This window comes from Anastrepha ludens, chromosome 2 (assembly GCF_028408465.1).
Source record: "Anastrepha ludens isolate Willacy chromosome 2, idAnaLude1.1, whole genome shotgun sequence".
Taxonomy (NCBI): domain Eukaryota; kingdom Metazoa; phylum Arthropoda; class Insecta; order Diptera; family Tephritidae; genus Anastrepha; species Anastrepha ludens.
This window is the reverse complement of record NC_071498.1, coordinates 22,104,431-22,118,271: the sequence shown is the minus strand read 5'-3', so window position 1 is coordinate 22,118,271 and position 13,841 is coordinate 22,104,431. Positions and strand designations below refer to the sequence as shown.

General features: G+C 40.2%; 1 protein-coding gene across 3 annotated transcripts in view; it reads right to left on the bottom strand.

Annotated features, from left to right (window-relative positions):
* Positions 1-4,089: 4,089 nt before the first annotated feature.
* The window catches only part of LOC128864889 (neprilysin-2), a 93,483-nt gene continuing 83,731 nt past the window's right edge, over positions 4,090-13,841 (bottom strand). For all 3 annotated transcript variants that reach the window (XM_054104658.1, XM_054104652.1, XM_054104663.1), the window contains 4 exons: positions 8,388-8,797; positions 8,074-8,324; positions 4,338-4,524; positions 4,090-4,264 (listed from right to left, as the gene is read on the bottom strand). In XM_054104658.1, coding sequence (XP_053960633.1) covers positions 4,113-4,264; positions 4,338-4,524; positions 8,074-8,324; positions 8,388-8,797 — 1,000 coding nt within the window. In that variant the 3' untranslated portion in view covers positions 4,090-4,112. The remainder of the gene's footprint in view (positions 4,265-4,337; positions 4,525-8,073; positions 8,325-8,387; positions 8,798-13,841) is intronic.

The window sequence follows — 13,841 nt, the reverse complement described above, 5'->3', positions numbered from 1 at the left end:
TCACTTGAAAATATATTGCGTTCTGCTTTTTGCTGCGTAATAGTCCCACTTAACGGCTACGACGCTAGTGCTAACTCAGGTTAGTGTCGTTCTAAACTTTTCCGTAAACGCAACCAAACAAAAATTATCATGGGCCGCGGCTGCAAAAGTAATTAAACAATCAAAAAAGTTGGCTGTGATGTGGAATCAGCGGTAAAAGGTGTACAAAAGTGTTGATTATTTTTCCCAGCGCGGCTTGAAGCGAGTGACGAGAAAAAAGCAGGATAAAATGATCGTCCAACTTTTTAAGCGGGACCCTTCTTTGCGACTACGCAAAGCAGGTACAATTCTTCCTAAAAAGGGAATAGATGTGAGTATCAACACCATCGAACGACTGCTGAAGGAGGTGAACATATCCTACCGTCTCACATCATCAAAACCACTGCTCTCAGAAAAACACATTGAGAAACAACAAAACAAGAAAATAGCAACTCGTGGTCAAGTTCGCAAAATCAGTCGACGAACTACGCAGTAAAGCTGGTTCAAAGCATGAAGAATATGCCAGGCTATACTCGACAACGCTGAAGACTACACGGCTTATTGAGTAATTGCGACTCGTAGTTTTGTACATACTTTCATGTTTTTTAAATATATATTTTTTATACCGCATTAATAATCGCGGTTCCTTTTTTCTGGCACAGACTGTACCATAGATTATAGGGCAGAAAGGAGTAAGAGAGGAAAGCCATTTATTTGAACTTGATTGCTCAGTTGGCTTTTAGCAGCACACCGAACCACACACAACAGATTGAGCTTTATCGAATGCATGACGGATCGTGACGAGCGAGCCGCGCGAAGCATTACGATTCAAGTAACATCATCAAGGAAAGGGGCTTCAGTCTTCCCATCGCCTTATAACTAGCTATCACAGGCTGAGCGGTAGCAGAATTAGGAATTAAAAGCTAAATTATTATAAAAAGAGGATAGCTAATGATACAAGTTTATATTCAAATAAACAAATGGAAAGAAGACAAATGACGATTTTTTTTAGATTATTTCCTCTAAATGCTGACCATTACGTCAGTTGCACTCTTGGAACCTGGCCTCCATACTACGTGCCACTGACTGAAGATGTGATGTCGGGATATCATTAACCAGGCCGTGGTTGCTGTTTGTGTTTCATAGACTTTACTTTTAACCTTCACTTTCGGGAGGGGCTGAAAGTAAACAAGCCCAAGAGGATGGAGACAACGGTGGCAGAAGCTCTAACCCTCTATTTGGGTGCTTACACTTTAGTAATCCATGTTGTTGAACGGTTCACTTATCTGGGCAGTGTGATAGCACAGGATGGCTGACATACTCTGACGCATTGGCAAAACTCGCGCAGCGTTCTCCAAGATGAAAAAATCTAGAACTCCGACTCTATATCCGGGAACACCAAACTAACGATCTTGAACACAAGTATCAAATCAGTCCTTCTCTACGGCTCAGATCTACAATAAATTGCTCGTTTTTATTAACAAATGCCTACGAATAATTTGCCGAGTTTTCTGGCCAAAAACCATTGCAAATGAAGACCTCTACGCGGTCACAGACTACTGTCTCACAGACTACGGCCCATCAACCCAGAAATCAAAAGAAGAAAATTAAACTAGATTGGCCATACGCTTCGAGAAGACAACACCGATATTGCGAGAATTGCGATATTTGAGTGGAATCCACAAAGGAAAATAGCGCGTGTCGACCAAAGATGACGTGCGTGCGAAGGGTGCATACTGAAAGCGAGAGTTTTGGTTTTGGGAGTTTGGTTAAGGAGTTATGCATATGACAGAAGACGTTGGACCACGCTAGTCTGCCCCTTATGCTTAGACTAAGAGCGGAACACTTTTAAACTGCAGATGCAATTACTTATTGAATGTTTTACTTTCAATTGCTCCAGGGAATAAATAAACTTTTAACGTACTCGCACAGAAAAAAGTCCATAGAGTTAGAATCGAGCGACCTGGGTGGCCTAGAAATGTCGGCGGCTTATGAAACGGTTTATCAGTTGGCCAGGGAAGAAACCACGCAGTATCGTCATGGTCTCTCTGGCCGTAAGCGGTATGACGCCATCCTACTGAAACCATGGTAGGATGATCTCTCATTCTTGGCAGAAAATAAAGGTTCAGCTTGCGCCTGTAAGAGACACCGTCCACAGAAATAGTTTGGCGCAGAAATATGGTCCGATTAATTCACTGTTTGACAATGCACACCAAGCCGTCACTTTGACACTGTGAAGAGACTGCTGATGTTTTAATAGTGGGTTTCGTACTTTTGGTAGCCAACAACGCCATTTTCGCTTACTTGCACTTCCATTTAGGTGAAAATGGGCTTTATCACTCCAAAAACAGTTTAGGCTAGTAGCAACGCTCTCTTTTATCGAACCGTATAACTTATTGAACAACTTAGTAATAATACAACTTTCCCTACACAACGCTATTGAGCTCTAATATATTTAAGAGAGTAAGTAAGAGGGAGTAAGGCTCAGAATTTGAAGTTTTGCTCTCGCGGTACTCTTCCCTTTTTTTTGTTGGGACAGACTAACAAGTACAGCACTCAGACACAATTAAGTCCATTGTACTGCACTCGGATTCCCTTTTTAATTTTCTTTAAATCTAATCTACTCGACCTCCGAAGAAATCTGAGTAGATCTTGTGGTGCCAATGAGCCAAGGTGGTCGCTTCTGAACACATCAGTGCCAAAAACCTCAAGCCTGATTCGAGCGAAGGCGGGGCAGACGCCGTCTCATCCTCCTCTCCACATGCTGGACAGAGTGCACTGTATAAGATGTCCACCTTTTCCAGGTGCTTCGCCCACAGAAAGTGGCTCGTCATAAGTTCAACCAGCCTCCTGCGGTCGCCTGACAGGTAACATGACAGGTAACATCAGTTTTGTCCACCTGCAGCCTGTCTCAGCCTGCCAAGCTCACTTGTGGGTTAGAGTAACCCGTTTGCTAACCGTGGCTTTGATGACTGCAGAAGGGAGTGGCAAAACAGGCTCCGGGTCAAGGAAGTAGGCCTCAGAGCTCATTCTGGCTAAAGAGTCATAGATCTCGTTACCCGCGATACCCACGTGTCCCAGAACCCATGTTAGCATCAGGCTATTATTTCTACCGACATAGTTTAGCCTGGATTTACAGGACTCGACTACCCTTGAAGTGGTTGGGGCGCTGTCGAAGCCTATGAGCGCAGCTTGACTGTCGCTGCAGACACGTATAGATCTGCCTCTCCATCTGTTTACCACAACAAAGTTCATCGCTTCTTGAACAGCATACACCTCCGCTTGAAACACAGATGCATGCATTCCAAGAGCAAAGTGCAGTTTTGTCCCGCTGAATTCCAGGTATGTAGATCCCAGAACTGCAGCCGTGCTCGGTGCTGGAGGCGGACAGGGCCCGTACCAATTCCCATTGTGTATCTCTTGTCAAGAACGACTCTGGATGGCATGGAGTCAAGGCGCATGGCGAGGATAGTTGGATCGAAGTCAATGCCAACTCTGTTGTCCAATGCCGGACAGGGCCCGTACCAATTCCCATTGTGTTTCAGCCTGCAGATGGCCTTCAAGGCCTCTTCTTGGATCAAAACATCCCTTTGTTGCCTGGGCATTGTTCTTTAATAACTCATACAAGTAAATACACAAAACAGTTAGGTAGTTAATTTATTATTTTATTTTTAACACAATGTAATACATTAAAACTTACAACGAACACTGTTTTTAGTGTAGAAAAAGAAAGCATTAGAGTGAGTAGCAAATCAGAAACAAATATTTGCTACTGCTTCTGTTTTTGCAATTACACAAAATTAACTAAATACATTAAAAACAAATTTAAGCTTCGAAAATAAAGCAAATTGCAACTAATCACTACAGACATACCTAAATAATAAGTATATTTTTATTTATTTTATTTTAAATTTTTTTCTTTGTTGTAATAAAAACAGAAGTTACAAACTTTTTGCACCGCCCTCACTGCCAGTAACAGAGATAGCGCGTGCAGTGCAAGTGTATGTATGTGAGTGTGTGCGTATGTATGAGTATGTCACCATGCTGGCATGTGCGCTAATGAACTATTGCTTTTGTTGCGGCGCGGCTCTGGTTTACCAGACCTCACACTTCTGTATCGGATTCATTGGCGAGCCTTCGGGACAATTGAAATCGCGCGCGAAATCTTTCATATTACTGAATGTGCCCATGACGCGGAATTGCGAGGGCGAATGAACGCCAGTTGTGATGCGCATTTTGAGCGTTTCTGAGAAGAAGGAAGAAGGAATTTTTAAAAATGTCCAATACGAAACAAACAAGAATACAAAATTCAAACAAACCTGTGCGATATTTGGCACACCACGTTTGACCCGCCGATATCCAGAACATCTGCTCGGGCGTGTATTCCAAGCCGGGCAACTTCGGTTCTGGGCCATTCTTTTCCGCCCATTGGCGATAGGCTCTGTAAGACTCCTTCGCGCCACCATTGTCGGCAATATTCTCACCTTGAGTATTGACGCCATTGACCTTCAAAGAAAAATTAGTTGGATTAGTAAAAAATGGATGGGTAGAGTAAAAAACTGAAATTAAAAATGAAACTATGGAGAAAGTTTTTATGTATGAAATTATTTTCTAAGAAATGCTGAAATTAAAATTTTTTAAATAATTTTTTTTTTTTTTTGTTGTTTTGAGAAATATTACATTTTATATTATATAATATTTTAATTTTCTTGTAAAAAAAGTAGTAAAACAAATTTAAATAATTTTTAATGGGATTCCGGTATGGGCCTATTGCAAAGTATTGCGCAAAAGACCAAACCCAAACCTTGAAAAGTAAAGTTAGCAAAGTAGTAGGTTACTTTAAACATTGAACAGCCGCCTCCATTAGGTCAGAAGCAATTTCAGACTAATGTGCCCAAAAGGATCCTAATTCAAATTGTAACTTGCTTACATTCGAATTCACATCAGGAACAAAACCTTCTTTTTTCACGCGCGACTACTGTCGAACCAAATACATAATTTTTTCAGTATTCATTGACATTTCATCATGGAAAGACCTACGCCTCAACAACGTTTACAAATAGTAAAATTTTTATTACGAAAATCGAAAATTGTTCATCGCACGCTGAGGCCAAATTATGCTGCTGCGATGAGGCCCATTTTTGACTTACTGGCTACCTCAATAAGCAGAATTGCCGTATTTGGGCTGAAGATCAAACCAAAGCCCGAATTCATGCCAGAACAGCCATTGCATCCATAGAAAGCAACCGTTTGGTGCTGCATGTGGGCTGGAGGAATCATCGGCCCATATTTCTTCAAAGACAAGGCGCGTGCCAATGTAATGTTGAATGGAGAACACTATCGCGCCATGATAATTGGCTTTTTGATACCGAAAATTTAAGCCTGTCATTTCCACAACATTTGGTTCCATCAAGACGGTGGAAGGCGCTACTTTCCTACAGCCAGTGAGAAAATGGTTTTACTGCGTCGGACCACGGACCAGCCGTTTGGCCACCAAGATCGTATGATATCACATCTTTGTGCTTTTATTTGTGGGAGCATATAAAGTCTAAATGCTTTGTGGATAAATCAGCTTTGATTGAGGCATTGGAAGACAATATTTATCAAAGTTATTCAGGAGATACCGACCGAAGTCCTTCAGCGAATCATTCAAAATTGGAGTTTATGGACTACGGTGCAGTTGCGGCCAACATTTGATAGTGATTATCTTTAAAAAATAAATGTCATGAATAGTTCTACACAAAAATAATAAAGATTGCCCAATCAATTTGAATTTTCGTTGTTTTATTTCAATTTAAAATCGGATATCTCTAAATTGAATAGTGGAGGCAGGCATTGTTTAATTTGAACCTAAGTATTGAGACTTGCCTTGCTTTTGCGATGTTAAGACTCGAAGATCTTGGTGCTCTCTTCACTAACACTCCAGTAGAACGTCAATGGATCGGCAACGGTCTAAGTGAATTGGCTTAGAGACCGACCGCCACTTCTACCAACCTAATAAAACTTTCTAATCGAGACGCCTGGTTTCTATAAAGACTTAAAAATCGTTACCATTCAATATTTATTTTAGTATATTTTTTTTCTTTCAACTTTTTTCTTAGTTGTATTGCAAGATAATCGCCCACATATGACTAGGTTAGGTTAGGTTGAAGCGGTTGTCCTGTGGAACACACTCAGGCTCATAGCCCATTCTGATGCCGCGTGGGGAGCTTGTCTCTAACTCTCCTAAAACCAGTGTGTGCTTTTCAAAAATTTTAGAATATCTCTGATTTTTGTAGGACTGAGATCTTCCAACTCATTAAAAAATTGTTTACCCAGAATAGTAAACCTGAGTCTGGATAGAGCAGGACAGTGGCACAGTAGGTGCGAGATTGTCTCTTCCTCGTCCTTATCTAGACAACTTCTACAAAAGTCATGTGCTTGCACACCCCTCCTTTGGGCATGTCTACCTATTAGGCAGTGCCTCGTTATGACTGGGATCAATGTGCTACGACTGTATTTATTGTGGCTTAGCAGAGATTCTGTGCGTTTAGCATTTAGAGTCGGCCACAGTAGGCGGGCGATTTTGCAGGTGGCTTCATTACGCCATCTTTCGTTTGCTTTCCCTTCAGTTTCTTCAAGGATGAGTAGCTTACATGTTTGTAAGGGTATCCCTATGTCATTATCTATGTACTCATCAGTCAATTAGGTGCCGAGTCTCGCTGGTTCATCGGCTCTACAGTTATCCTCAATATCGCGATGGCCAGGAACCCATGTTACCTTTAGGTGAAATGACTCAGCCATCTCGTTAAGAGATGTGCAGCATTTCATGGCTCCCTTGGAGATTGTCGACTATTTTGTGAGGGATTTTATCACCGTTTGGCTATCGGTGAAAATGTAGATATCATATCCGGACATCGCATCACACTGTATCAGTGTCGCCGCTTTCATTATTGCCATCAGTTCTGCCTGAAAGACACTACAGTAGTCGGGGAGCCGAAAACTGAAGGAGATCCCCCGATGTGCGGAATATGCACCTCCGCCTACCCTGCCCTCGACTGTGAGCCATCTGAGTATACATGGATGGACTCGCCCTGTCTTACTTCGTCCCGTTCCCACTCTTCCCTTAAGGGTAGGAGGGTCATAAACGTTGTAATGCCAAATATAGACGGAAGTGCATATTCCATCAGTCCAGAAAGCCCCAAAGAGCCAGTCAGGATTTTACCGTGACCATAATCCGTGTTTGACCACTTACTTAGAGCGTTCGGCCTTATTGCCGCACTGCGTGCGTTATATATTGCTTACAGATCCACCAGAAGGAAGTTTAGTGTCGCATATAATGATTTCAATGGTGTGGTTGACATGGCACCGGTTATCAGAACAGATGCCAGTCTTTGAACCTTGTCAAGTTTTTTGATGTTCACATCCTTCTCAAGGGCATCCCACCATATTACAATACCATAGTAGACAATTGGCCTAACCACTGCTGTGTAGAGCCGTTGTATCATTCTGGGTTCCACTCACCATTTCTTCCCAATAAGCCTTCCGCAGGAGTGCAATGCGGTCATATGTAGCTTTGCGTGCTCTGTCTACGACTGTGAGCCCCCAATTTAGCTTCCTATCTAGTGCAAGTTCTAGATATTTTGCCCTTTCTGTTGCTCTAAGTGGGTTCCCTCCCTCGCATATCATCGTAGCATCCAGCTATTCTCAAAAAGCGCGACTTATTACAATACCCCCCGAGCCATAAGACTCAATTCCTACACTCGATCCAGAGCTCATCCCGTAGCTTAAATAATGCATTGCACCTCCTCGCAGCATCCAACTCTACCGAAGAACAAGACACTTTACTAGGTTTCATTCACATTTCTCAAAAGGTGATTAGAGGCAAAAAGCTAATGTGCGCTAACAACCGTTATGAGCTATGAAGCTCAAATAAATAAATCTGTAAACGAGCTCATCCAGAAGCTCAGGTAAGACTTCCTCAATACTCGTTCTAAGCTAAGCTAAATACAAAATTAGATCGTGGAATGTGCACAAAATGTTTTCCTCCATTAATTTATTTAAAATTCTACTTACATTCAAGCCCGTTTGCTGATCCGTGAAGTTGCCGTACTGCTCAATGACACACTTGGCCTTATCCAGGTAGGCTTTCTGCGTATTATCCGCCCACCAGTCTAACAAGTTGCCCTGCAAATCGAAACGTCGACCCTGATCGTCAAAGCCGTGTGTAATCTCATGGCCAATAACAAAACCGATAGCACCGTAATTCATGTACTTGGGACGGGCAGCGTGGAAGAAGTGACCTTGCAGAATACCAGCGGGGAATTCTAAAAGCAGAGAAATTTAGTTGAAAGCCTTAATATCATTAGACAAGACAACCACCAACTTACGTATGCTATTCTCAATCGACGAGTAGTAAGCATTCACAACGGCTGGCCGGGCATGACGCACCCAATCCGTTTTGTTGACCGGCAAGCGCAGCTTATTGAACGAGTAGTCGGTGCCGAAGACATTCATCTTTAGGAAGGACTCAAAATACTTGCTGGGATCAATATCCAAGTTGCGATAGTATTCCTCCAATTTCGAATTATCCAACATCTCATCTGGATAGCCGATGTGTGTAGTCATCGAGTGCAACTTCTTCTTAGCCTCCTTCTTGGTCACCTCGTCCATCCAATCAACCTCGCTGAGTATATTATCGAAGACGCCACGAATTTGGTTTACCATATCCAACGCAATGGCTTTGGAATCTTGTTTGAAGTGCTTGCGCACATACAGCGAACCAACGGCAATGGCCAAGCTGTGCGCCAAATGGAGCCATGTGAGGGGAGGATGGTGGTAGGCAAAATATTGGCGCAAAGAGATGGATAATACATGGGCACATGAGGAAACGAACGTGGAAAGGTGGGGTATGTTAATTTAAAACAATAATGATAACAACAATAAAAGGCGATGTTTAACGGTCGTAAACGATGTGAGATGATAAAATACGTTGTGAAACAATGAGAGACGATTATATACGATGTGGCACGATGAAGGACCATGAGGAACGAACGATGTGCCCATATGGACGTTGTTCAAATGTGTTAGAAATTGGACATAAAAAAGAATAATAAAATACAATAAGTAAATTTTAATTGGTAAAAATAAAAAATAATTTTAAAAATATTCAAAAACGAAAAATTTGAAAATTTTGTAATTGCAAATCCTATAAAAATGCAAATGCTATATAATGGAGGCAATCGAACAAATGGGTGAAGCGTTGTTAGTATTTTGCATAAATAGACTGGAAAGCCAATCGTTTGAACAAAAGTGCGAGAAGTCGTGCATAAATTTTAAAACCGTGCCAAAATCGGAGTAAAATATGCGTCTGAAAAGCGCGAAAGTGCCCAGCAAAATACAAGCACAAACAGGATATGAATGCAAAATAATAAAGTTCGAAATATTTCAAAAATTTTCAGACAAAAAAAATTCAAAAATGTGAGTTGATGCAAATTTCAAAGCCTACATATTTCTAAAACTAGACTTATTCTAAAATTTGTAATGAAATCCGCCACTGATGCGTACTGGATGAAAGTACACCTAACCATACCCACAAATCAATGAACAAAAGCAAATACGTGTATTAGGGTGTTAGGGGTAGTCAGAATTTTCAAAAAATTGTATTTTTTTGCATTTTCTTAAAACATAATATCTTAAAAATATTTTGTGAAAATTTGAAATGAATCCGACAAATACTTTTTGAATTATTCAAGAATTAACAAAGGGCGCTCAGGCGAATCGGCAATCGATAGCAAAACTTTAACTATGTTTTTTGAACTGGTGATCGCTGTAACTTAAAAACCACTTGCTAGATTTCAACAAAATTTACACAGCTTTTGAAAAACATAAAAAACTCGTGCTAATCGAAGGTTTTTTTCAAACTTTTTTGATTTTTTGGAACAATTAATTGTCGGGTTTTTTCTCGAAAATCTGAAAAACATTTTCTGAGGCCGCCATATTGCTAATTTTGAAAAAAATAAAAAGCTTCGATCAGGCATAAATATATCTCTTAATAAAACTAATTTCTCAAGGGACTTCTGGAGAAACGGGCTTCATACAAACAGCGATAACTTTTACAATTATATTTTTTCTTTTAATTTTGCTTAAGTCAAGTCGTAATGATGTATTAATACTATATTTTTATTTTTGTAAAATAAAGCAACTGATTAGCAAAACAAAATTATTCAAAATCATCATTTTATCGGGCCTTTGACTACCCCTAAGCCCTAATGGCGGGACAATTCTAATGTAAAATAATTAATGCAATGCCGGTAGAAATTCCGCCAGCGACACAGCGGGAAATTCGTTACTCAATACTTTACAGCTTTCGCCATCAACTCACGAATGACACCAAAAATGATATGTAGTGAATTCGACTTGAATGCTATGGCAGTATCGCAATATTGCATAATAATTTGAATGAGAATCGAGATTTGAATGAGAGTCAAAAAGAAGCTAGAGTAAATTTTGCTCAATTTTGTTTAAGAAAATGCGAAAACAGAGAATGTAGAAACTTTAATATGATTGTAATAGTTGACTAAAGTTGGTTTTTTAGGCAAAAAACAATCATCCCGGAAACCAAACCGCAGTCCATGGTATGGCGCCCGAAAGGCGCAAATCCACCTGTGAAAGCCTGACAGCAAAAGTCAGCAAAATTTTTGCTGCTATTCTCAGACAGTGACTACCAAATGATATACTGAAAACTGCTAAGCAAAAGTGTTTAAAAATGTATTTAAAAATGGGAAAAACGAGAGACTGCCGCTACTTCTTACACCATAGCAATACACCAGTTCATACCGCTGAAGTGAGAAGTAACTTCATTGCGCTGAAAAAACTCGTCCATCGCCACATTCTCTGGATTTGGCGGCGTATAATTTTTGTTGTTTCCAAAAATTCTTTAAAATTTGAGGGGAAAAGTCTTTGGTAGCAATAAATGGCTAATAAATGCGGTTAAACTGAACTTAACAAGCTGCAAAAACGCGATTTTGAGTCCTGTGTTCAACAGAGCACTTACAGATTAAAAACAAATATATTGAAACTAATAGTGATTATGTGGAGTAGATAAAAAATAATGAGGATTAAAAATAAAATGTTTCCTTTTTCAATTCAATTTACCGAACTGTTGTTAGTCCCACCGTGCATTTTCTACACACTTCTCTTTGTGAAAAGACTTTTTGAGTTGAGCTCTTTAACAGACCGTTATTCGGCGCTCAACGAATTTAACAGAATCTGCTGATGGGCTGACGTCAATTGGGCTGTATTTAGAAAAAAACCGAGATTGCGTTGGTGATATGCGAAAAAAATCAACCAATGACACTTCGTTGCTACGAAGTGAACAACGACTGATTGAAGGAATCTGTGAGTACATGTGAAATGATCGTCCAGAATACGGCTGAATCTCTCAAGTGACGCCGAAGTTCCCATTACTAATTTCTTTTTCGCCACAGTCAAAGAGGAAACGTGGTAAATCTATCATCATTGTATACTTTCTAATCGATGCAATATTTATTCAAGGTAGCAACGACATTCGGTTTTAGTAAGCAAACTTCATAACCAAACAGTTTTTTCCCCCTTATTCTGCCTCCTTCTTCCAAAAAAACACTTTAAAATGAAAATAAAGAAACTTCAACTGTGCGTTCGTCAAACTGGCTGGCACAATTTGTTAATCCCTAGCAAAATTATTGGAAACATCACCACGCAACATTCGCTTTGATTTAAGTCCGCCTCGTTTACTCTATGCCTCTCTCTCTCTCTCTTGATAAGACTCTTAGATATCTGCACGCGTATGAATATAATATTATTACTAAAGTTAGATCATTAACATTTGGAAGCTTCAAGCCCTGAATAGCATAACTATTTTTTAATAGTCGTCTCTAAACTATCCAAACTTTCACACTGCTGAGTAAAAAGGTAGATGATGTCTGATATTTTCCTTGCTTTCAAAGACCTCTTTCTACGAACTGGGGTATGAAAATGATTTTGTATGAAAATTAAGAAAGCTGAAGCCAACTTATAAAATCTTAGGCAATATAAAAGCAATAACTTTGAATAGATAATTTGAAACGATTAAGCGGTTGAAGTAAAGCAATATAATAGGACTATGAATAAGTTCGTGCGGTTTTTTTCGAAATTTGAAACCTTATTGACGTAAAATGGTTACAAATTTAATATTCAAAATATTGTCCATCGCTTACTACTACTTTTTCCCATCTTTCTGGCAATTCACGCATTCCCTTTGTGAAAAATTCGGTCGGTTTTGCCGCAATCCACGAATCGATCCATTTTTTGACTTCATCGTAATTACGGAAGTGCTGGTCAGCCAGGCCATGTTGCATCGATCGGAAGAGATAGTAATCGGATGGCGCAAGGTCTGGACTATACGGCGGGTGGGGTAGGACATCCCATTTGAGCGTTTCTAAGTATGTTTTGACCACTTGTGCAACATGTGGCCGAGCATTGTCATGTTGCAAAATAACTTTGTCGTGTCTATCGGCGTATTGCGACCGTTTTTCTCGCAGTGCTCGGCTCAAACGCATCAATTGTCGTCGGTAGACATCCCCCGTAATCGTTTCATTCGGTTTCAGTAGCTCATAATACACAACACCCAGCTGGTCCCACCAGATACACAGCATAACCTTCAGGCCATGAATATTCTGAGCCGACGTCGATGTTGAAGCATGGCCAGGGTATCCATACGTTGCCCGACGTTTTGGATTGTCGTAATGGACCCACTTTTCATCGCCAGTCACAATTCGATGCAAAAAACCCTTTCTTTTGTGCCGTTGAAGCAGTTGTTCGCATGCCATAAAACGGCGTTCAACGTCTCTTGGCTTCAATTCATACGGCACCCAATGGCCTACCTTTCGGATCATTCCCATGGCTTTTAAACGTTTGGAAATGGTTGATTGATCAACTCCCAAAGTTTTTGCAACCTCTTCTTGCGTTTGAGCCGGATCTTGATCGAGCAATTCCTCCAATTCGGTATCCATGAACTTTGGCGGCGCACCCTCGCGTTCTTCGTCTTCCAAGCCAAAATCACCACTTTTAAAGCGTGCAAACCACTTCTGGCACGTTCGCTCAGATAGAGCATGCTCACCATAAACTTCCACCAAGATACGATGACTTTCGGCTGCTTTTTTCTTCATATTAAAATAATGAAGAAGAATTCCCCGCAAAAACACATTATTTGGCACGAAATTCGACATTTTCAAGTGTGGTAAAAATATTGTTGTTTACGCTTCAAATAAAAAACTTATACTGACGTTTGTGCCTTACGACAGTAGCTCTCCAATGAATGTTTGGAAATGTGGATCGATGGAATAATAATAAAGTTACGCCATCTGTTGTAAAACCGCACGAACTTATTCATAGTCCTATTAGTACGGCATAAACGATTAGCGAGAGCAGAGTTTAAATTAGTAAAACTCAATACCCATCTACATCAAATTCGATTTCATTTACTCCGCTGTAAAACAAAGAAATAGAGATAAAAGATATATACTTATATACAAATTATTAATTTTCATTAGTTAAACTATTAAATGGTGACGAATACAACACAGCTAAAGCGAGTGCCAAAATACGTGCGAGAGATCACAAAAGTGCACTAATAATCGCCTACTAGAAGAGGATTAGAAGCTATGATTCCATACAGGAAGGAAGGTGATAGGTCAAGTTAAAGAAACAAACGCGTGCCTTAGTTCGAATGCAACTCAAACTAAATACACTGCAAGTGATTTTAGTGAAATGTCCCAAACATACGAAAAGAATACGAGTTCACATCATTAAAATTGCAAAGTCCA